The 23,624-nt window shown below is 39.1% G+C and overlaps 1 protein-coding gene across 1 annotated transcript; it reads left to right on the forward strand.

The window, feature by feature from the left end:
* The first annotated feature begins 17,384 nt into the window (after positions 1-17,384).
* si:ch211-12h2.6 lies at positions 17,385-18,505 on the forward strand. Its single transcript, NM_001089400.2, has 6 exons — positions 17,385-17,455; positions 17,570-17,659; positions 17,796-17,843; positions 17,962-18,097; positions 18,234-18,337; positions 18,419-18,505. The coding sequence occupies exons 1-6, from the start codon at positions 17,428-17,430 to the stop codon at positions 18,430-18,432; spliced, it is 420 nt and encodes a 139-aa protein (NP_001082869.2). The 5' UTR covers positions 17,385-17,427; the 3' UTR covers positions 18,433-18,505.
* Positions 18,506-23,624: the final 5,119 nt, after the last annotated feature.

Raw genomic sequence — 23,624 nt, forward strand, 5'->3', positions numbered from 1 at the left:
TCTACTGGCCAAGTATAGAACCCCAAGGTTCTATATAGAACCTCAAGGAACCTTTTTTTAAGAGTGTAGATTATCCCATTATATATTTATATATCTATATGTTTCATATAAATATATAATTATATATAGTGCTGCCACCTCCCAGCTCTATCTCCGCAAGGAGTGTTCCTCGAGCAAATTACTCCTTCAGAGTCCCCGCCCCCCCTGCCCCCCTTCACCCCCCTCTCCAGCCGGAGTCCTTCCTTCCCCTTCCCTTATAATGACTCCAGCAGGATTCCCGTCCACCCCATGGCTCTGACCACCGCAGGGGTCTCCCCGAGTCTCTACCCCCGCAGGAGTATTCACAGCCCACGCCAACTCTGCTCGGGTTCCTGCAGAAACCTGTTTCACCCTTTGCTCCATAGGAGCCCCTTTACCTTTTGTTTTTCAAATAACTATATCCAGCAGCCGGATATAGCATTTCAAGCCTTTTGGGGAGTTTCTTCGAATACACGGCTGCTGTTCCGAGCTTCATGCATTTGGGGAGCTCTCGAGAACCACCTGATCTCGTACTCCCCTCACATGCTCTATGGACCTGGCGGGAGCCCTGGGCTCAACTGTCTCCGAGCTCAGGGTTCTCTCCCGGGACAGCATGCCAAACCTGCTTACAGTTGTCAAGCAATATCTAAGTGTGAACTCTTGAAGTGAAGTTTTTCAAACTAATTTCGAATTTAAAACTAATTTAAGCACGTGATATAGCTTAGCCAATCAGATCTATCCAAACTCACTATAAGAAGCCATCTCCATTCTGAGTTCTCTATTCCAAGGGCACCAGTTGGATTTTATTCAAAGATACGAACATATATAGCACCACCCAGCCCCATCATCCCTTATTCTTATTTCAATCTCAAAAAACACTGATGCTTGCTGTCAAAGGCTACATTTATTCATTGTCATGAGAGACACAGAGAAAATAAAAGCACATCATTGTATTTTAATCATTTGATGATTAATTACAATGATTTATCTTTAATATAATAATATAATATAGTAATAATAATTAGGCTAATTTTAATATATTTTTTGTTGGTCAGATATCTACAAAATGAACAAGAATAACATCTGAGGTGCTTCAAAACCAGTCTGCTATATGCTTCAGCGCCAAAACACAAATTTTTGTTGTTAAATAAAAAATAATCTAGCCTAAATAAAATTAAGTGAAATATTCACAGTTTCAGAGAAGCCTATATTAAACTGTTTGTCACTGTTAGTGACAAAACCATCTGTTGCGCCGGTCAATTACAATTTAATTTGTTTAATCAAGTAAATATATATATATATATATATATATATATATATATATATAATTTTTTTTCTTTACATCTCCCACCATGCAAGTACATACACACTTTAAATCCCACCTTTATTTATTCTCATTCTTTCTTGCTTTGTCAGTATATTGTAGTGTATACTGTTTAAAATTTACATTATTTAATAAATAAATAAATAAATAAATATGCGGCATTAATTCTCACCCTCTCATGGTACATGGTACGCACAATGTACAGCCCTACGGCTGCAGGCGCCACTACTCTCATCTTTCCAACAAAGTTTGTTCTATTTAAAGCCTGAAACTGTGAATATTTGACTTAAATTTTATTGAGGTGAGATTATTTTTTTACCAAACCAACACAATCTCACAGCAACTCGTGCTTTGTCGCTGAAACATAGGCCTATAGTGGACTTGTTTTGAAGAACTTCACTTCAAAGGTTGTTCGTTATTCTTTTTATTTAGTAGTTAACTGGCCAACGAAAAATACATAACAATTAAGATACAAATTATAGCTGACGAAATTCCTTTCCAAAAGATTTTTTTTTTTTCCCAAGAAACATATATGAATTATATTTTTATTTGTGCCCGTCCAACAGTGCGGTGATGACTTGTTCCGCTCCGTGGAAAATAAGGATTTAATTAATTCTTCACTGCTTCACAGCTGCTGATGTTCTTTCATTTCATGTTCAGGCAAGGGAGTGTTTAATAGCAACATTGGCAGAGAAATATACAATTTTAAAGAATATATATTAATATTAAAAAGAAAACATAAAAAAATCAATCCTATCAGTGTCATAACAAATGCCTTTAAATAGTTATTAGGCCTAGTTGTCAGCCAACATCAGTGTTTATTGAGAATAAAGTTAATTAAATTGAGATTAGAAATATGACCTGAAACTTGCCTATAGCACTTATTCATTGTTGCTCTTAGTTGTGTAAATTGCTTCCTTGTCCTCATTTGTAAGTCGCTTTGGATAAAAGCGTCTGCTAAATGACTAAATGTAAATGTAAAATATTGCCATAGCAACACTCCAATACAAAACTCATTTTATCTCATTTTTAATTGCGACTTGTAAAAAGCATTTACGTTCTCGTCCTTTTTTATGAACCATTTTCCAAAGCTTTAAAGACACCTGACTCTTTGTTTATTAAACACTTTATTCGCGACACACACTCTGCCAATTTTAAGTTTTTAAGTCATTTAATTCAAGTCATTTTAAGTCATAAGTTTACATACAGCTTGCAGAGAAAAGAGAAAAAATATATTTCACATTGCATGTTGCATTTAGTTGGCCTACTGGCCTAAACAAGCTTTTGCTTCAACAAATTTATAATAATTTTTGTTGCCAGTGCAAGTTTTATGCACGCGCTTGAGTGCGGAATAGGCAATAAGAATAGATATATAATTCTGCATCATATCGAAGGAATTACAAGTTTGATCCTATCCTAAGGAATGCCCTTAAATAAAGTAATTAGTTGTCTGCAAGCATCAGTGTTTATTGAAATTTAAATAAGATAAAAAAATATTTAAATTGAAATTGAGATTAAAAAACTATTGTTATAATAACATCTGTGACTGCTCTGAAATAACGCTCGTCGTAGACGTCACGGGATGACTGATCGTAAAGGAACGTGTAGTCTGGCACATTTGCTACCCACGACAATTCAAGATTTTCTCAAGAAAAAAAAAAAAAAAAACGCATGATCTGACATAGTGACTTTCGTAACCGACAATCAAAATCGTGTGATCTGACCTGACTTTAGAGATAGCTGGAATACTCTCCTCTCAGAGGCATCCTTGGTTGCCAATCAGATGGGGGTGCCACCTAAATTTAAAGAGGAGGAAGAGAGAAAGATTCTCTGATGAGAACCCTGACCCTGAATTCAGAAGCACAGAAGCACAGAAGTCAGAAGCACAGTGCTGACAAAGTGTTTTACATCACTGTTTTTTTTTTAACTGCCATGGACCACATTATCTGTGATCTGGACACTGCACCAGGTCTGAATGCAGACCTGGTGCAGTGAAATCTGAGCTGCATCCAATGCTTTTTAATATGCACAATTAAGCCCACTATTAACCCTCAGTAGCCAGTTTCCACTATCGCGCCTAAAGCGAGCGAGCCAGGGCGAGCCAAGGTCAGGATTACTTCCAGGGCCTAATCGGGCCAAAGTGGGGCTTTCTTGGGGCCAGCGGCCGGCCTTTTTCGGCACGCCGAATACCTTGGGCCAAGGAGGGCCAGCTGGGGCTTCGGGGCGGAGTGAAAGAAGAGGCGGGCAGTTTTCTAATCGCACATGAGTACATGCGCCAAACAAATAAATAAATAAGGGAAAGAAAACATCTAGCCCTAAAGTCTGGGGTCTTTTTGAGTATGATCACCCTTATGTTTCTCTTTTAAATGTAAGACTGCTGCATAAAATAATAAAGTAGTTTTAATTTATAGTGATGTTCTTTGCTGCGTCCTCCTTTATGTTTCAATAACGCCTAATAATCTTTACACCATAAAAACACAGCAGTCAATAAAGGTTTTCGAGAGTTTTTGTTCAATTTAAAAAATGTGTTTGTGCGCGTTTAGATGCCTGTATGTTTGTGTGAGACCGTGCAAGAGCGCTCCCTTCACAGCTCTGTTGATTCCGCGAGCGGCTTTTTTCTTTATTTATTTTGGAGATAATACACAATATAAATACAACAGAAAGACATAAAACTTAACAAATTACGTGCCCACTTTCGTAGACTTTAAACAATATAGTGTCATATCTTGATATAATAGCCTAACGATATTGAAATATAATTTAAAGAATTACGAATTACAAATATCGGATATATATATATATATATATATATATATATATATATATATATATATATATATATATATATATATATATATATATAAAATCGCATTAAATTAACCAATATAAAATTTAAAAAAGCTGGCTATAACAATGTAGGTAGCCTATATACAATACATAAATCAAACCGTTTTAAGCCACATATAGCCTAACTTTCATTTTACAAAGACCTATCTGAAAAAAAAAGATTTTAGATAATTTCTAAAAACAATAAACACCGGAGAAGGTTTGAAATATTATTTATAAAGTATTTGGATGCGATGATATTAATCAAATCACGCAAACAGAGCATTATTTGGGTGAGTGAAAGCAGAATCTAGCTTACCTTTTTTTCTGTCACCCAGTTCTGTGTAGCACAGCTTTAAACGCATTGGGGGAAAGTCCAAACACAAAATGTGTTCTACACACTCAAACAAGTTTGTTTTTATATGATGTGGTTAAATTTATAAATGAAACTTTAAATGAAGAGCTTTAGTGAATAGCTGCTGAGCGCAACAAATATGGCTATATTTTATTAGGCTACTCGCTCTTGTGCTGAAACACTAATCACGACGTCTATCAAAACGAGGATGTAATAAAATACATGCCATATCGAGTTATAAAGGAGAATTTCAGTGGCTTTATATTATGGATGTGTGCGCTCACTCTGATGGGTCCCTGCGTTAGTGGCGAGAGCACTCGATGCACAATGCCAACAGTCGGTCGGCCAGTAAACAAATGTAATGAATGGAAATACACAGGTCTGTGAGTATAAACATTTCTTGTACTGCTGTACAGTAACGTGTCATTTGTTTGTTTCGGTTGTCTTCATTTTAATGGTTTCGTTTCGTGATGATTCTATGGTGTGCTTCATCTGCCTAAATCTCGCTGAAGTGGGCGGGTTGTGTGACGTTTGATTCGAGGGATGTTCTGTGGGCGGTGTTTGCGTGACGTGCTGTGAGCTACTAGCTGTCATAGAGATTGTATGATTGATATTAGAATTAACCAATAGGATAAGAGGGGGGCGGGAAGGGGAATGTTCACGAACCATAGGATATAGAAAAAGATCAGAACTTGTGAATGTTAATAAATAAGTGCTTAACCATAGAATTGGACTGAGAAGACTTATTTGACATGGTGTCAGAAGTTGTGGAAAGATAGGAGATGGCGAAATTTATTGCACTCCAGAACTTCACCTTCGACAGGCCTCAAGAGTGGGCCGCATGGCGACAACGCTTCACAAGGTACAGGATAGCCACGAAGCTAACGGAGGAATCTGGTGAGGTGCAAGTGAGTACCCTCATCTATGCCATGGGACCAGAGGCAGAAAATGTCTTTAACTCGTTCACGTTTGTAAGAGACGAACAGAAAAATTACTTTGACATAGTTCTGGATAAGTACAACGAATACTTCATCCCGAAAAAGAATATAATCCACGAAAGGGCATGTTTTTACAAAGGCCGGGGGAAAAGGCGGAAATGTTCATACGTGCACTCTATGAGTTAGCAGAGAGTTGTGACTTTGGCACACAGAAAACGGAAAACATCAGAGATAAGCTCGTTGTTGGCATCAGAGATAAGGAGCTGTCAAGGAGGTTACAGTTAATGATCGACCTTACCTTAGATACAGCTGTACTGACGGTGAGACAGGCGGAAGACATAGCTCAGCAGGTGAGCCAGCAGGAGGAAGGTGCATCGAGCAGTGTTCAAGAGGTTTTACATAGACGACCTGAAAAACAGAGGTACTGGGATGAAAAGAGACCCGTAAGAGGAAGGAACAACAAAAAAGTTCAGCAGCAATAAATGCGGAAAGTGTGGGAAAATAAAACACAGAGACAGAGTGAAATGTCCCGCAGCAGAATCGGAGTGTAGAAAGTGTAAAAAGAAGGGACACTGGGAACGCATGTGTTATGCAAGAGCTGTAAACTAGATTAGAAATGAGACACATGTACAGCCGAATGATGAGGATGATACATATTTCCTGGGTACATTAAATAAAACTGGGATGGAGGATATGGAGAACTGGATAGTGAAGTTGAACATGAAAGGCTCAGGAAATAAATTTAAGATCGATACAGGAGCCGACGTAACAGTCATTAATGAAGAGACCTTCAACTCACTTGAGGAGAAAGTGAGATTAAGAAAAACGCTGGCGAGATATGACAATCCAGGAGGAAGGATTACGTGCTTGGGGCAATTTGAAACAACAACAGAATACAAAGATAGAAAGTTTAACCTCGTAATCCATGTCATGAAAGGCGAAACAGTAAATAACTTTCTGAGCAGAAAACAAGCTGTAGAAATGGGTCTGGTGAAGAGGATAGAAAATATCAGCGCCGTATTTGGGGAACAAGGAACAATGAAAACGGAGCCAGTCAAAATAAACCTAAAAGAACATGCAGAGCCTTATGCAGTTTACACTGCAAGAAGGGTGCCTCTACCATTGCTTCCGAAAGTTAAAGCAGAACTTCAACGAATGGAGGAGAATGGAGTGATTGAGAAAATAACATATCTAGCGGACTTGTGTGCTCCGATGGTGCCAGTAATGAAACCTAACGGAAAAGTGTGCATCTGCGTAGATTTGAAAAAACTAAATGAAAACATTAAAAGGGAAAGATATATATTACCCACGACAGATGAAGTCCTGGCCAAGCTCGCGGGGTCCAAAGTGTTCTCATCACTGGATGCCGAAAGTGGGTTTTGGCAGATACCCCTGCATACTGAAAGCAGCCTCCTCACAACTTTTATAACACCATTCGCGAGATACGTTTGAGTTTCAAACGTCTCCCGTTTGGCATAAGTATAGCACCAGAAATATTCCAGCGGAAGATAAACGAGCTCTTAGGAGATGCAGAAGGAGTAGCGGTGTATATGGACGATCTAATCACAGGAAAAATTCAAGAAGTCAAGAAGAGTACGATGAACGTCTGTCGCTAATTCTGGAGCTGATACAATGAGCAGGACTCAAACTCAACAAGGAGAATTGTGTCTTCCGACAAAAAGAGATGCATTTCTTGGGACACATAATAGACGACAGAGGAGTCAGGCCTGACCCTGGGAAACTAAGGGCTATAGCAGTGCTATCAGCACCACGGAACGTGAACGAGTTAAAACGCATCCTCAGAATGATAAACTATATGGGACGCTTTATCCCTGATTTGGCAACAGTAGGTAATCCGTTGTTTGAATTATTAAAAGGGAATGCAGTCTGGACATGGGACCACCCTCAGCAAAAAGCGTTTCAAAAACTGAAAGAAAGTCTGATGACGTCACCGGTTCTAGCATACTATGATCCGAGGAAAGCCACAGCAGTATCAGCGGATGCCAGTAGCTACGGACTGGGAGGAGTGCTGTTACAGTTGCATGAGGACAACTGGAAGCCTGTGGCATACTGTTCGAGAAGGTTAAACGATGCTGAAACCAGGAACGCACAAATTGAAAAAGAGTGCCTGGCTGGGGTCGGGGCTTGTGAGAGATTCGAGAAATATCTCATAGGCCTGTTAGAATTTCGTATTATAACGGATCACAAACCCCTCGTGCCTTTGATTAATAAGAAGGATCTGGACACGGTGCCTATACGTTGTCAAAGACTTTTAATGAGACTGAAGAGGTTCACAATAACTGCTGAATACGCACCTGGGAAGACGTTGGTAGTGGCAGACGCGCTGTCATGAAGCCCCATAAACAGTGATGTGCGGAGCAGCACAGCGGAGGAGGTGACCTGTAACGTAGAAGCGATTTTAGCCAGCCTCCCTGCATCCCAGTCAAAGTTAAGTTGCATCGAAGCTGCGACTAAAAGAGATGAACAATTACTGTTAGTAAGTAAGTTCATAAAGCAGGGATGGCCAGAACACGTGAGAAATGTGCCAGAATGTGTCAGAGACTTTTATGCAGTAAAAGATGCGCTATCTATAAGCCAAGGGCTAATAACACTGGGCAAATGGATCTGCATTCCACGAGAACTGACAAGGGACATGCTGGAACGTATTCACGAAGGACATCAAGGGCTAACCAAGTCCAGGGAAAGTGCAAATGTGGCCAGGCATATCGGCGGAAATAAAGAACAGGGTTGAAATGTGCACATTCTGCAGAGAAAACAGAAAAACGCAAAAGAAAGAGCCGTTAAAGTCGACCCCGTTACCTGACAGACCGTGGCAGCGGATAGCTACAGACATTTGTGAGAAGAAAGGCCAAATGTATCTGATTGTTTCAGATTATTATTCACGCATTATTGAGATTCTCCATTTGCCAATGACGACCACGGCTCAGGTGATAAACAGACTGAAAGCAACTTTCGCTAGATTTGGCATTCCCGAACAGATCGTTAGCGATAATGGTCCACAATTTACTAGTGAGTTATGGACAGAGTTTAGGGATAGGTATGACTTTGAACACGTCACATCCAGCCCGTATAACCCACAATCAAACGGGCATCCTTGCTTAAGATGACCCGCTCCTCGCTTTGATGAGTTACCGCTCAACCCCTCATTCGAGTACGGGAGTAAGCCCTGCAGAATTGTTAATGGGTAGAAAAATCCGCACCACATTGCCTACTCTTAACAAAAATCTGCTGCCAAGATGGCCTAACAGGATGCAGGTAAGAGAGAAAGACGCGTCTGCTAAAGCGCAACAAACCTTTTACTTCAATCGGAGAAATGGCGTGCGTGAATTGCCACCCTTAAAACCGGGTGACCCGGTTCTGATGAGGTTGAATAGTGAAAAGCTTTGGAAAGGAACCGTACAAATCAAATCAAAAGAAATCACTCCACGATCTTACCTGGTAAAAACTCCAAAAGGAGAGGGCGTGAAAAGGCGGAAGCGTAAACACCTATCCAAGTGCTGAAATAACGGTGCAGACACAACAACTAAATGAGGAAGAGCGCACACAGGAGGCTGGCCAACAAGAGCCGCAAAAGACAATTCAAAAACAGGGAGAAACTGTGACTAGATCAGGAAGAGTTATAAAACCAGTTGTTAAACTAGACTTATAGTATAAGAAGAAAACTAGGGTCTTGATGTTAATGTTGTGTTGTTGAATGTTTGATTTTTAGTTAAGAGAAATAGTTAAAAGAGGTACAAATGTTTTATGCTAAATGGTAGTTAATTCTTTGAAAAAAAAAGTGTTTCATTAATAGAAAGTAAAAGGGGGAGGTGTCATAGAGATTATATGATTGATATTAGAATAAACCAATAGGATAAGAGGGGGCGGTGAGGAGAATGTTCACGAACCATAGGATATAGAAAAAGACCAGAACTTGTGAATGTTAATAAATAAGTGCTTAACCATAGAATTAGACTGAGAAGACTTATTTGACACTAGCCCGGCAGTGGAAACGCGACATGATTTCGGCCTCATTTCTCAACCTCCCGGGCAGAGGTGGGTAGTAACGAGTTACATTTACTTCATTACATTTACTTGAGTAAAATTATTGGGTAACGTGTACTTTTTGAGTACATTTAAATATGTGTACTTTTACTCTTACTCAAGTAAATTATTAGAGAAAAATCAGTACTCTTACTTCGCTACATTTCGCAGCATTCCTCTGTTACTATCAAATGATAATAATAAAAAAGATCCATATGTTTTGTTAGCAAATATCGCGAGACGCCGCATTGGAGCGGTTTTTGTCGCGAGAGGTTGCTATAGACGCGTTTCCCGCTTTCCCGCTTTCCTGTGTGTTGACGAGGGAGACGTGCGAGTTATACTGCGCTCATGCCATAGCCATTTGCGGTTCCGAAAAGGGCGATCATGCTGTCTGTGTAGTGTTTTTATCGGACCAGGTCACCCGTCTTCAAGTTCAGTCTGTTTTCACTCCAAGGTGTCAACAATAATAGTCTGACAATGCAATGCACGCTGTACAATGAACTGACATCACAGCAGCATATACATAAATTCCAGCTCCAACCTGAAAAAAAGTGGTGGTAAGTGTCAAAATTATCCCAATTTGAACCTTATTCATGGTAACTATGCAGGCCCATAGCCAGAGGGGTTCGGGTGGTTGGAAAAACTCACCCCTCAATGACAAAGATCCAGAATTTTTCCCATACATGAGCTCATTTGCCTTATTTTGACTGCTATGTCATCATAAATAGTGAAATTAATACTCTGAAAAAGGCTTTAAGACCAAGCAAAATGCTATATTAAAATTAATTTGAAAACTAATTTGACTATTTTTGTTATTTATGAATTTTCAATCAAATCAAATGTACTTTTTTACAATTGAGGCTAGAAAAAATTGTGAAGCTCTTTTATTATTGTTATGTTTTATTTTTTATTATTTAAATAGCCAAATTCTGACTGAGGACAGTTAAATGTTCTGGCCAGTTTGTAAGCTAAAGCTACAATAGGCTACAGTTTTAATTTAAAACTTCAACAGATTCCTATTTTGGTAACACTTTATAATAACTACACACTATAAATCATTTATTAAGCATTATCAAATGGTGAAATCATTATCTGTTAAGCATTAACTCTACATTAGTAAGCCTTAGTAAGCAGTTTATAACTTCAGCTACATATGTTCTATTCTTGACTTACAAACATATTTATAATGTGCTTAATAATTGTACTTTCATGCTTTGCTAATGATTTATTTTTCATTACTAAATTAAGTATTGCATTATTTACAAACCATTTGTATTTAAGAGTAGTTGAGGGTTTTTAGAATAATTCAGAATAAGTTTAATAAACTATTGAAATCAACGTTTATATTTCTTTTTTATTCAGGCATATATTAATGGTTACTATGTATGTTAATAAATGTTTTATTAACTCAACTTCATCTAGTTTTGTGACCTAATCTAAAGTGAGGACTATGTATGCTATATAAATCCCTTATAAATGACAAATAAAGGCTCAGTTAAATTCTAAACAGGAAAAATGGCATTTTTCATTCCTATTCATTTAAAGATATACAAATGAAACTGTACTTTAAAAGAAAAATAAATCTTTGCAACCTAATCTAAAATAAAATAACTGTAGAGTTTAAACCTTGCATCTTATTATATTATTAAATTATTATATTGTTGTTGTTTTATCCAGTTTTATGTCATATTTTGACACTCCTGTAATTTGGCAATGTTTAAACTTTACAGTAATTTTACTTTTTAAAAAAGATTGCAAAGATTATTGTTCATTTGATTCTGAGCCTTTAATTGTCATTTATAAGGGATTTATAAAGCATAAATAGTCCTCACTTTAGATTAGGTCACAAAACTGCACTAAAAAACTGCACTAAAAAACTGCACTATTCACACTCCCTGTAAAATTTGATCTAATCATGTCCTGAAACACAGCTCCTCTCCTGCTTTCACTTCTCATACTGACGGAGGAAGCGATTCGTTTGTGAATGAATCCCCCAAACGACTCTTTCACTAGCCGACAATAATACAAGTTTCTGGCAGCGCAGCATCTCGTTTTCATATTTCTTTTGCATTGTTTGCTGATTTTATTCAACAAAACTAGCATAAGATGAGTGTTTAGTGCGAGTTAATGCTGCTTTGCCATAAGGTGAATGCAGTAAGTGACTGTTATCATCAATAACGTTACCCGATTAGCACAAAAGTTCAGAACATACAAAAACAGAAAAAAACTTAATATTACCTATGAAATGTTCTGGCTTTGTGCTTTGTTTTCTTTGTTTACTCGTTACTACACCTGTAGACAGCGCTAAATTCCCGCATCTTCACGTAATAACACTGTCTTTACTAGAGCAGTTGAATGACATTTGTCCTGGGAGCACTGTACCAATGTGGCGGCGCTATTGACGCATGCTCAGGGTCCCTATGCGATATCTAGTGTATATATCTATGAGTCTGAACCAAGTGTGCTGCAAGCCTGCTATTGAATAAAGGTCTCGGCCGTTAGATCGCTCCCTGGGGGCTGGCTGCAGTACAAGTCATAAAGCCCGCCTCCTCCGAGTAATGAATGAGACTTTAGCCCAAATTAAAAAAATAATTACAATTGCAATAAAATGTCCCGAAAGATGGTTCTGCTCAATTAAGGCACTGGTTATCATGCTGAAATAGGTGCAGATCTTCCTTTTTGTAAACATTTTGTTTTTAGCAGTAATTTAATGCTGGGCGTGTCATCGTGATTGACAGTTTCTCAAAGCAGACCGTCTGAGATTCGGCAGGAGACTGAAGTGTTATTATTCGATTTTTGTATTATTTTACCATGACTAAATGAGTTCAGCAGAAAACTATACCTTTTGACATACAGGATCTGGTGGAACACAGTTTATTTGATAAGGTCAGGGCTTTTTTCGGGCTTTATTAGTTTGCTGATACACGCCTAGCCACCCAAATAGCAATATACACTAGGGCCAGTTCCGGTTGGATTCTCGCCTGCCAGAGACTTACCTCTTGGCCCGGCTTCGTCTGCTAGACCTACTCGGGCCGGATTGCTATGGACACACTGCCCGATTCCGCCCCAAACAAACGGGCCAAATGCGGCGGCCGATAACCGAAACAGCCGCAGCATCTGAGCCGCAGTCGGCCCGCGAGTATATGCGCTGCGGCCGGGGAGCTGGCGCGATTGAATCTTCATTATGTAAAACCTCACCTTTGTTTACGGTATTACAACCATTTGTGTTGATATAACAGCAAACGCAGGCTACTATGCAAACGCAAAGTGTAAGCACTAAGTTTACCCTTTAAATAAAACGCAAACATAACCAAAAAATTATAAACAATACAAGCGATGTTGCAGCAGCTGACATCAGTTATGCATTAATACTGCCAAGGTTTTTTTTGTACAAATTGATGAATTGGAGGGTTGTGATGTGTAAATATCCTGTTGATATTTAGAAATCTTGCTGTATTTATCTTAAGAGCTAGCCGGCAGCTATCTCTCTGCAACTCTCACATGGTCGCCCACTGAAGCTAAGCAGGGCTGTGCCCGGTCAGTACCTGGATGGGAGACCACATGGGAAAGCTAGGTTGCTGCCGGAAGAGGTGTTAGTGAGGCCAGCAGGGGGCGCCCAACCTGCGGTCTGTGTGGGTCCTAATGCCCCAGTATAGTAACGGGGACGCTACACTGCTCAGTGAGCGCCGTCTTTCGGATGCGACATTAAACTGTGGTCTTTAAAAATCCCAGGATGTCCTTCGAAAAGAGTAGGGGTTTAACCCAGGCATCCTGGCCAAATCTTCCCACTGGCCTCTGTCCATCATGGCCTCCTAACCATCCCCATATTCAATTGGCTTCATCACTGTCTCCTCTCCACCAAGTCAAGTGCTTATTACATCTTTTGCTTATGTGTCCAAAAGAAAGACGGCCAAAACAAACACCTTTTTCCTTTAGAAAGTTCAATTTGTCTTTATGCAGCTTGTTTTGCATTTGTGTACACTGCTCCTATAAGTGATCACGTTTGCAGCACAAACATACAACTTGAGCCTTTGATCTTAATTCAGTCTCACAGCATTGAATTGATTTATTGTTGGTGACAACCGTTGTTGCAAAACTGTTTCTAATTTTAGTCTTAGGTTGGGATTTCTGTTGCACAGGCTGGGTACTCTGGATATCACCAAACAAGGGATCGGATGACATTTTGACTTGACGTTCAACAAATATCACAATATCTTTAAACCGTGCTCTCTGCTTGCGTCTTTCCATTAACTCACATGCAACAGTTCTCCAATTTTCCCTTAATTTGTAAGGCAACTTCATGATGATGGTTTTCAAATTGCTTGGCATCTCTAGCTGCTCCCTATAGTCAATTTCTTCCATTACATTACAGCATCCACGCAAAAAAAGAGCATAACTCTGCAATGAATTTACATCCTCAGATTTTATTGAAGGCCATGCCAAAACCTTTTCTACATATGCAGAAGCTATTTTGAATTCATTGCCGTAATGTTCCTTTAACAATGCTTTAGCTTTCACATACCCTCTTTGTGCATCCATATGCTGACAACTTCACACAATCTCCCTTGGCTGACCTTGTGTATATTGTTCCAGAAAGTATAAACAATCTCTAAAATTTTTGGTTTTGTCTTCTATTCCATGCTCAAATGCTCTCATAAAAGTTTTATATTGCAGAGGATTGCCATCAAACACAGGTATAATATCTCTTTGAGGCAGTGTATTGGATTGTTGTTGTTGTACAAGCAGAGTGGTAATCTCATTTTGTTTTTGCAAGATACTACAAAGGTTCGAAGTTATTATTCCATCACTGTTCTGCATTACACTTGAGGATTGCATTTGTGACGTGAAATGAGGATCAATTTGTGGCACACTGTGAATTTGCTGAATCACGTTCCTTGAGCTTTCTTGCAGGGAGACTTCTATTGGCACATATGCCTCTGCATGAGGGTTGAGAGTAACAGTTCCTTTATCACAATATGCATTCATATCATCAGTGCAGGTTTTGGGAGACTGATTATTTAAAACAGCAATTTTTGCAGTAGCGGCTGCAATCTCTGCATCAATATCCAGCTGTTCTTGTCTATGTCCTAGCTTTTCTTGTTGTACCTCCAAAGCATGCTTTTCCTTTAAAGCAGCTGCACGAGCCATTAATGCAGCTTTCTCTGCCTCTGCCATGATTCATGCTGAAGCAGCAGCAGATCTCCCACTACGTACACTGCTTGAACTTTTCTTGCTGAACGATTTACTGGATTTACATGAGAAGATGTTGGAAATGCTATCATCTGGATTAACATCCTCTTGACATACCCTTTCATCAACACCAGAACATGAAACTTGACTTTCAGTGCTCAACCATTTCTCAACATCATCTACAAACTCACCGCAAATCAACATCTTTCCGTTGAACCATGTTTGTTGTTTTTCCTTTTCTTCACTGGGCAAAAGAACCATCACGGAATTGTGCATTTCCTTTGTTTCGTCTCTCAATTTGATGAATTTCTCAAAGGAACACTGCACCTCCTTTTCATATTCTCGGTTGGACATAAAATCCTTAATAATAGCCATTAAGTTCTTTGCCTTGCTTAGTTTACACTTTCTTGTCTTTTGCAGAGTTTCCAATTTTTCCAATAAAACCTTAGGAGTAAGCTTAATGAGCCGCTTTTCCCTCAAATGCTCTGTTTCAACCTTCTCAAATGGCACAATAGTCTCTGTCTGTTCACAGGTAGCCGCACCATCATCATCACAATTCATTAAACTCATATTCACAGTTGAAATCGTTTGCCTCCTTAGCAACTTTAAAACTTAAGCAACCAATGCATTGGATTTACGCTATTGTGTGCACACAAAGTCATTCATTAAGTAGCGCTACACATACTGTACCTTTGTTTCATTCATTCAGTTCATCACGGCTGCTCCTCAAGAAAGTCCAAAAATGATGCATGATGATCCACCCAGTGGTCAAAAACAGCATTATAACAAATATAATGGCTCTTACAATAGTATTATTAAACTAAAATACAATAGTAATTTTTAGTAAAAAGGTTTTGAACCATACTAAAGTGTAATAGCGTATTTTTTTACAACTATCTTTAAAGAAAACAACTGCATATCGTAGTATTGTGTTTAACATAGATGATCTGGGGCCTCATGTATCAACGCTGCGTACTCACAAAAACTTTGCGTACGCCAGGTTTCACGCTCAGAATCGCTCACGTTTGGATTTACTAACAATGAACTGAACGTGGGAATGTGCGCAGCTTCACGGCAGCTTTCTGGCAGGCGTACGCACATTTTTTGTGCGTGTCTGTTTTATTTCCATTGGCGACTCCTAGATGCAGTTGTGTTAAATTCCTCTCTACAAAGTGTCTGAGCTTTGCAATGGCAGCTGTATGAGACGGGTTCATCTAGTAGGTATGTAAAGTTTCCATACCATACAGTTGACCAGCTAAACATTAAAGCACAATTTGCAGCAGTCGCCTGTTTTCCCAATGTAATCTGAGCTATCTACTGCACACACATTGCTATAAAGACACTATCTGAAGATGAATTTGCATACGTGAATCAGAAACATTTCCATTCAATAAATGTGCAAATAAAATATGATGCACAAACTTATTGATGATTCCTACTTGTCTTTCTCGTGATAAATAGTGGGCAAAATCTGATATGTAGCGGGGAAAAAAAAGAAGAAAGAGTTCATCAGATGCTGGATTCAAGCCGAGTTTATGCTCGAACGTGTCAATCATGATCACATGCGTCTTACGAGGTGCGCCACAGAGACTGTTAAGGATACTGCAACATTTTACAGATATAAACCACATTATTTATTTTTTTAATGCACTCAGTGCGATGTTCAGACCCAACTGTGTTAACCGCATCAGCTAAACTCTCCCACTCTATTTTTTTCTTTTGTTGTTAATTCCGGAGAACAAACAAGCAAATAACACCGCTTTTCTCCGGTCTACCTCCGAAAGCAGCACCTCCAATTCACATTCTGTTCAAAGTTTCTCTTTTTGCTTGCTTTTGCCATTGCTTTTTCGTTGGGTTTTGCCATTAGCATAGTCATTAGCATATTCATACGGGGGAGGAGGCAGGGAGGGGTTTTGTGCTCGTGCATGTTGCGCTCAGTTTCACGTTCATTCGGATGTACAAAAGAATATGCGTGAGATTCGGCGTACGCAGTGTTTCATACATCTGAATTTTTTTCTGCGTACGCACATTTACAGCTTTGTGCGTACGCAATGTTTTAGTAAGATTTTCACGCAAGTCTTCATACATGAGGCCCCTGGTGAGTACATCTCTGGAGCATCATTCACATAGCCTCCTCCTAGAGCACTCGCTTCCAATGCAGGAATCGCTGGTTTGATCCCTGCTTGTAGCTGGACAAATTGTATTATGATAAACTTTTGAATACCTTGGATTTTACCACAGTCATCAGTTGTGTAATGTAATATCTTGTGTAAAAACTACAGTAATTGAGTAATTTGTTTATATTGCTGTTGTTGTATTACTACATGAATGAGTTGGTCAGTTGTGAACATTTGACATTATGGCAACACAGTGCTTTACCACACTTTAACCAGAAGAGGTCCTCATCGAGCTCTGATTTAGAAAGCTTCGAGTAACGAACCTTTTTCTGATACAATTGAGTCGAGCGCTTCACTGGTTCAGAAAGCTTCATTTCAGTGTTTCACGAAGACTTTTGCCCACCACTACAGAATTTCACACGCACAAACGCTATTGTGACCGTAGCTTTAAACTGTTTAAAAACCTGTATCCGCTGGTCACTCCTCCTCCTGTTGTCCTCTGTGGGACTGCAGACCGGTGTGGCGCACAGGTGTCGCTCATTACCATTCACACCAGTGGCCTATAAGTATGCATCAGTAAAATCTGCATGCATAGTGGAAGACAACAGCAGAACCATGGGCTTTCTCAGTTTTTGTCTTACCAGTGAGTTTCTTGTTGGGTTTAACAAGCAGTTTGCTTAGTATAACTTTTGTGCTGCTAATAATGCGATTAGCAGTGCTGGGTGTCTTGATCAGTTCTTCTTTGTTTGTTTTTCAGTGATTCTTCTGAACTCCAGCCTGCTGATCTCAGCAAATGGTGGTCACGGTCATGATCACGATGATTATGAGCACTGCCGGAGGTCTACTAGTAAGTGTTTCAGTATTTGTTTATCACTTTTTTTTTTTTTTTTTTTTTTCATTGAAAAATGTTTAAATCTTTGTTTATTTTGCTCCAGTTATAAGCCAGTATAATCTACCAGTTTAAGTGACTATTTATTTCTCAGACTCTGTAACTGCATGTGAGGGCTCTGTTCTGCGTCTGTCCTGTCCTGGTAAGATGAAGTGTCAACATCCATGAAATCAGTGTCTGTAAAATATGGATTTTAAGGTTTGTGGGTGGGTTTATTTTTTTTTTTTTTTAATTTTTCTCCCTCTGTCACCTCCGTGTAGGACATACTAAGATCAAGATCCTTGCTGCAAACTATGGACGTACAGATAAAAAAACCTGCAATATAAATCTTTCACCTCGTCAAGTCCGAAACACCAACTGCCGTTCATCAAACTCTCTGCCCCGTGTGTCAGCAAGGTATAGATTTAACAGTTATTTGTGATGTGCATTAACTAAGATCTGGTTGTCAAGGAGTCATTTTGAGCATGATTTGGCCACAGCTAGAATGAACCAACTTTATTCAAATCGGTGTCATGAATGAACTCTTGTGTAGGTGTGATGGATGTGAGAGCTGCTATGTACCAGCCACCAATGGTGTATTCTCTGATCCGTGTCCTCGCACATACAAGTACTTGACAGTCAAATACTGCTGCAGGCGTAAGTTGTTAAACTGGGCAAAAATGCATAACTGGTGTTTTGCTTGACCTCATTTAAGCTTTGGTCTAATTTCTCTTGCAGGTCGATGGAGCTGATCTTGTGGATTTGGGCTGATTTCTCTGCCAGTGTCTCCTCAGCATTTACTTTTAATAAATGCCTAAATGGAAATTGTGTGTGGGTTTTTTATTTATTTTTTTTAAATTTATATAAATAAACCAAAGATCCGTTTCAATAAGCCAAATGTTTGTGGTGAAATTTCACCAGACTGGTTTGAGCTGACAAAGGCAACAGTATCTTAGTTCAAAATTTGAACCCCTTGTCAAGCATTGATAGATGAGTTGCTGCAAGTGAGTCTGTTCTGTCTGCTAAGGTTTACATGTTAAGCTCCAAATTAGGACAATAGAATATTGGTCTGAATAATGATTAAAGTTCTCAAACAAAAATAGCTTATTTTATTTTTTTTTTTTCAAAAATCCAGACTAAGCTCCATACGGTTTGTGGAAACTGCTCTGTGATATACCTATTGTACTGTTATTCTCTGAAAGTAAGCACCTTTTCTTTAAAGCTACTGTAAATGAAAAACTTTTTCCTGATTTATGTATGCTGAGCTCTCTGAGCCTCGCTTACATGAGCTGAAAATATTTTTGCTGGTACAAGATCATTTAATCTTAATAACTGGTCTCTGGCTAATTTAATCCAAGTTAATAAATTAAAATGTCTGGATGAATGAATTGATTGCTGTCTGTGTTGTGCAGGACTCTTCTTTGGCTCTTGGCGAAGGCGGTCGCTCTTCTTCCCGCTCCGTCCCATATCTCTCCTTGCTAGCACCTCTTGTCTCGTCTTATTCTATCTCTGAGGCTCTCCTTGTCCTGCTTTCCAAACGAAAAAGGAATTATGGATTTGATCAACTGGTCTCTGAATGCAATTTACACCATCTTCTCAACTAGATCGCTGGGCTCCGGGGAACCTAGCTGTCCTGCGGGGATGCTCGCAGCTGGATATGTGATGGACGGGTGGGAGAAGTGGAGAGTCCTCTGTCTAGCTGCTCTGTCTCTGGAGGATATTGAAGATATCTACCTATTCGGAACTTTGATAACAGGGTTTCTGCTGATGGGCTTATGCGGGGCCCTGGGATATCGGAAACTGATAAAAGCGGTCAGCGCAGCTCAAAACCCCACTAGGCTGGCCGGCTTGATTGAAACACTGATGGGTAGGGTCGCGAATCAGACTATGGTCCTTGACCGCAAACTGGAAACCATCGAGGTGAAGCTAGCGGCTCTGCAACAAATTTTGGCCAGATCGGGAGATGAGTGATGGACAATAAATATCTGTGAAATTGGCAGATATTGACCTAAAGTTGAAGTATCTTACTGTCTTTTTTTCGGCTCTCCTCTTACTCCTGCCAGACGGCCTCGGCTGGAAGTAAACAACTCCCTGGGATAAGCAAGATAAGCGGACGCTCTGAATTCCTGCCACTGTCAAGGACACCTGCGGGACTCTGGACTATGCAGGCTCACACACACACACACAAACATATCTACAGATAAGCATTCACCACCGATCCCCATCCAAACGCCTTCTATGCTTTTACCCACGTGGGGCGTGGGCGGGGCTGTGACTTGCGCCGGAAATGGCTGCTGGGCCAGTTGGCTGCCCGCACTCAACGGATTGTTTTCCATTACCCCTGTTCCCATCCCTTCTGTCTATGTTGTGTCTTGCCGGTGTGCTTATGCTAAGATAGGGCTGTTTTTCTCCCTTTTCTCACTTTGTCCTAATCAAGGGCAAGCTGAGGGGGTGTTTTTTAGCCTAACTGTCCAAATGTATCTTTCTTCGTTTGTAAATGCTACCTCCTAAGATCTGTCTCCCCTGAAAAGTTGTTTGTGATGTTTTGTCTATGGTCTGGGGGGTCCAATTTCGCTATACGAAAGTGTAGTGACAAATAAAGGCTTGATTGATTGATTGAATGATTGATTGACGGAACTGATTTTACGAATGGTGTGAAAAAATTTTCAATATTGAATAATTTACAGTCTGTACAAGAGAAAGCAGCGCAATCGAAAAAGAGTTTGATATAACATTCTGCTGATAACATATTCTCTGTATTTTAATATCTGTTCTCTGTCACACAAAGTCACAGGTGTTATAAAGCTGGGTGGTCTGGTTAAGCAGACTAACATGAGTTTATATTTTTGATCAAAAAATGATTAAATTGATGCATGAAACCAAGTTACAAAACATATATATATATACGTGTGTGTGTGTGTGTGTGATTGGGAGAGGGGTTGTGTTGCTTGTGTTTGGAGCATTGTTATGTGGATTTGTTATTTACATTTTTATAAATAAACCTACATTCCCGTTTGTTTCTGTCTCTTTATTTACAAAAGGTAAACATTATTTTCCAACAAAATCTTCTCTAATCTTCTTATATCTAGGTTTATCTAGTTCCTTAAGCATCCACTTCTAACTTTAGCCTGCCAACATCACTATCCTCCAAGGTTATTGACTTCTTTTACCTATCACTGCTTTGCGCTCTGCAACAGTTATTGTTTCGCTCGTTATAATGTTGGTTGTGGGTCTACTTTTGTGTGCAGAAGGTTCTGGAGGAAGTGGAAGCAGAGCTCCGAGACCTCCAGATGAAACGCAAACAGCTGTAGGCAAAAGTATTTAGATGCAGCTTTGATAATGTAAGCTGAGACTGCATATCTCAGTGATGCAATGTCAGACCCAATGCACTCAATTGAGCTAGTGATGTCACTGAGGGTTAATGGTGGGCTTAGTTGTGCATATTAAAAAGCATTAGATGCAGCTTAGATTTCACTGCACCAGGTCTGCATTCAGATCCCTCTCGCTGCAGGAGCAGAAAGCTAAAGTAGTTCATGTTTTTATGACCTCTAGACTGGATGTAAAGCATCTGCTATTAATAAGCTTCAATTAGTGCAAAATGCAGCTGCCAGAGTTCTTTCTAGGTCTTGAAAATATGATCCTATCACCCAAATTTTAACTTCAATACTCTGTTAATTTTTGTATTGAATATAAAACAGCAACGTGGTGGCACAGTAGGTAGTCCTGTCACTTCACAGCAAGAAAGTCGCTGGTTTAAGTCTCATCTTTGTCAGTTGGTGTTTCTGTGTGGAGTTTGCATGTTCTCCCCGCATTTGTGTGGGTTTCCTCTGGGTACTCCAGTTTCTCTCGCACAGGGGTGCTGCAAGCAATTTTGGGCGCCATGAAAAAAATAGGGGGATGGGCCCTCTACTACCAAGCTAACTATCCAAACTCTTTTTCTGCAATGTAGTTATAGTACTGACCTACACTATGCATTTTATTATTGATTTTGTCCACTACAGTATTTAGTAAGAGAACGACCATGGCTGTAGTTAGCAGATGATTTATAGTTCAAATGTAAATGTTGTACAAAAAAAGGAACAGTAATCAAATATTCACTGAAAATTGTACATTTATTAAACACACAAAGTGTAACTATTTAAATGACTGTACTGCAATGGTGTCTCATACAATGTGCAATACACTAGAACATGAAAAAAATCTATAAGACACATGTAGGGTCCAGCCAGTTGGTCCAATGACGGTATCCAATGGTGGATGAAGGTTCACTGCATGTTCGGTCTTTCCAGTGCACAATGTTGATTTATATTAAACTTAACTCATATCTGACTCCAATTTTAGTATGAGATGGTTTAGAATATTAATATATTTATCCTCGTTTTATCTGACTCCAATTATAAAACATTGATAAGATTATTTTGTTTTCTTTCACATTATTTTAGATTATGATTGAATATTCTTTTATTTTGTTATTATACCTTATTCTCATTTACTCAGATTCCGATAGCATCTCGAGTCTTGCACCGGCCGGGTATACAATCTCTTAATACAAGCTTGTCAGTCTTGGTCATTAAACAGAGGCGATTAACCACTCTCCTAAAAAGGCAGAACCCTACTTACTCAATTTAGGAGATTTTTATGTGGTCCCCATAGATCTGTTATCTACTTAATCAAGACAAAGTATTTTAATAATAATCGCGCAGGATTATACTATTGTAGATGAAGGCCTAAATATCCACATTTAAAGTAGTTTCAACAATATTTTGTTGTTCTAAATAGTTGGCCTTTTACAGTCCAAGTATACATGAATAAATGCCAATTTGTTAGTCGGATCTCTAACAACATTGAATAGCGTGTAAAACATGTTTTAGTCCATTACTAACCTGTACAGTGGCTTGTAGTGCTATGGACAACAACATTTATCAGTGATAATAACACGAACTCTGTTTGAATCATTCAAAACATAACAATTTATTAGTCAGGTAAATGTATTATGCCAATTCAATCAGTCAATTCATAAACGATCAATACAAAACATCAAATTATCAAAGATAACTCCAAGATGAAAAAGATGCATTCCTGACTTTGAAATATACATAACATGGAGCTAGCCATGTTATGGGCTGATCTGGTTAGGCAGAATCGCCCTGAGTTTTTCTCAAACCTTGCCTTAAATAATCCAAGAATTCCCTCAAGGAAGGGGGTGTGTGTAAAAAGTCACACCCTTCAAGGTGGTTCAAAAGATGCCTGAAGTTATATATTTATTGTGTTGATTATATCTATTTCTGAGAGAATGAGACCATTGTACCAATCGCACTGAGACATTTCAGATGATATCAAACATGATAATTAAAGTCAGTTTGGTTAATCTAAAACATTCAAACATTGAAATGACCATATGTGTGAGTTGGGGGGATGAAGCTGAGTCTCAGCATAGTCAGATGCAAATGCAGCAGGAACTGGTTTTTTACGCATTCCCCCCTGGTGGGTTGTCGAGTCCATTGGCCCTGTCTTCAGCTCATGTTTTGAATTGTCAAAGATATCAGAATATTTGTAATATTTCAATTCTTACAACACAAAATTATATTACAATGAGACCCATAAATAAGTGTTCTTTTGTTTAAACTGACCGTTACTTAAATGGCAAAACCCTGACCTTCTTGCTGGCAAAATCTTCAATCAAATAAAAGAAAATAACAAACAAATTAATATTAAAAGAGTGCAAAATCCAGCACACTGCAAACCAAATAAACACAACATCAAGAAATTTGAAACAGTCTGTTGATTAACCTGACAGTGACTTAAATTCCAAGTGCCAAATGCCTGGCCTTCTTGCTTGCAAAATCCTCAATCAAATCCTTGAAATCCAGACTTAAAGCCAACTGGCTTTCAATGGACAGCAAGGTTGTTTAACCTGTCCTGAGACATGGTTGATGCTTTGGAG

The sequence above is a fragment of the Danio rerio genome, chromosome 22, assembly GCF_049306965.1.
Source record: "Danio rerio strain Tuebingen ecotype United States chromosome 22, GRCz12tu, whole genome shotgun sequence".
In the NCBI taxonomy this organism is placed as follows: Eukaryota; Metazoa; Chordata; class Actinopteri; order Cypriniformes; family Danionidae; genus Danio; species Danio rerio.

What these genes read in the sequence shown, in the direction of transcription:
- si:ch211-12h2.6 (NM_001089400.2), top strand. Translation starts at nt 17,428, where the DNA reads ATGGGCTTTCTCAGTTTTTGTCTTACCA. An exon ending in GCACTGCCGGAGGTCTACTA is followed by an intron (nt 17,660 to 17,795) that starts GTAAGTGTTTCA and finishes TTTATTTCTCAG; the next exon opens with ACTCTGTAACTGCATGTGAG. An exon ending in CTGCCCCGTGTGTCAGCAAG is followed by an intron (nt 18,098 to 18,233) that starts GTATAGATTTAA and finishes ACTCTTGTGTAG; the next exon opens with GTGTGATGGATGTGAGAGCT.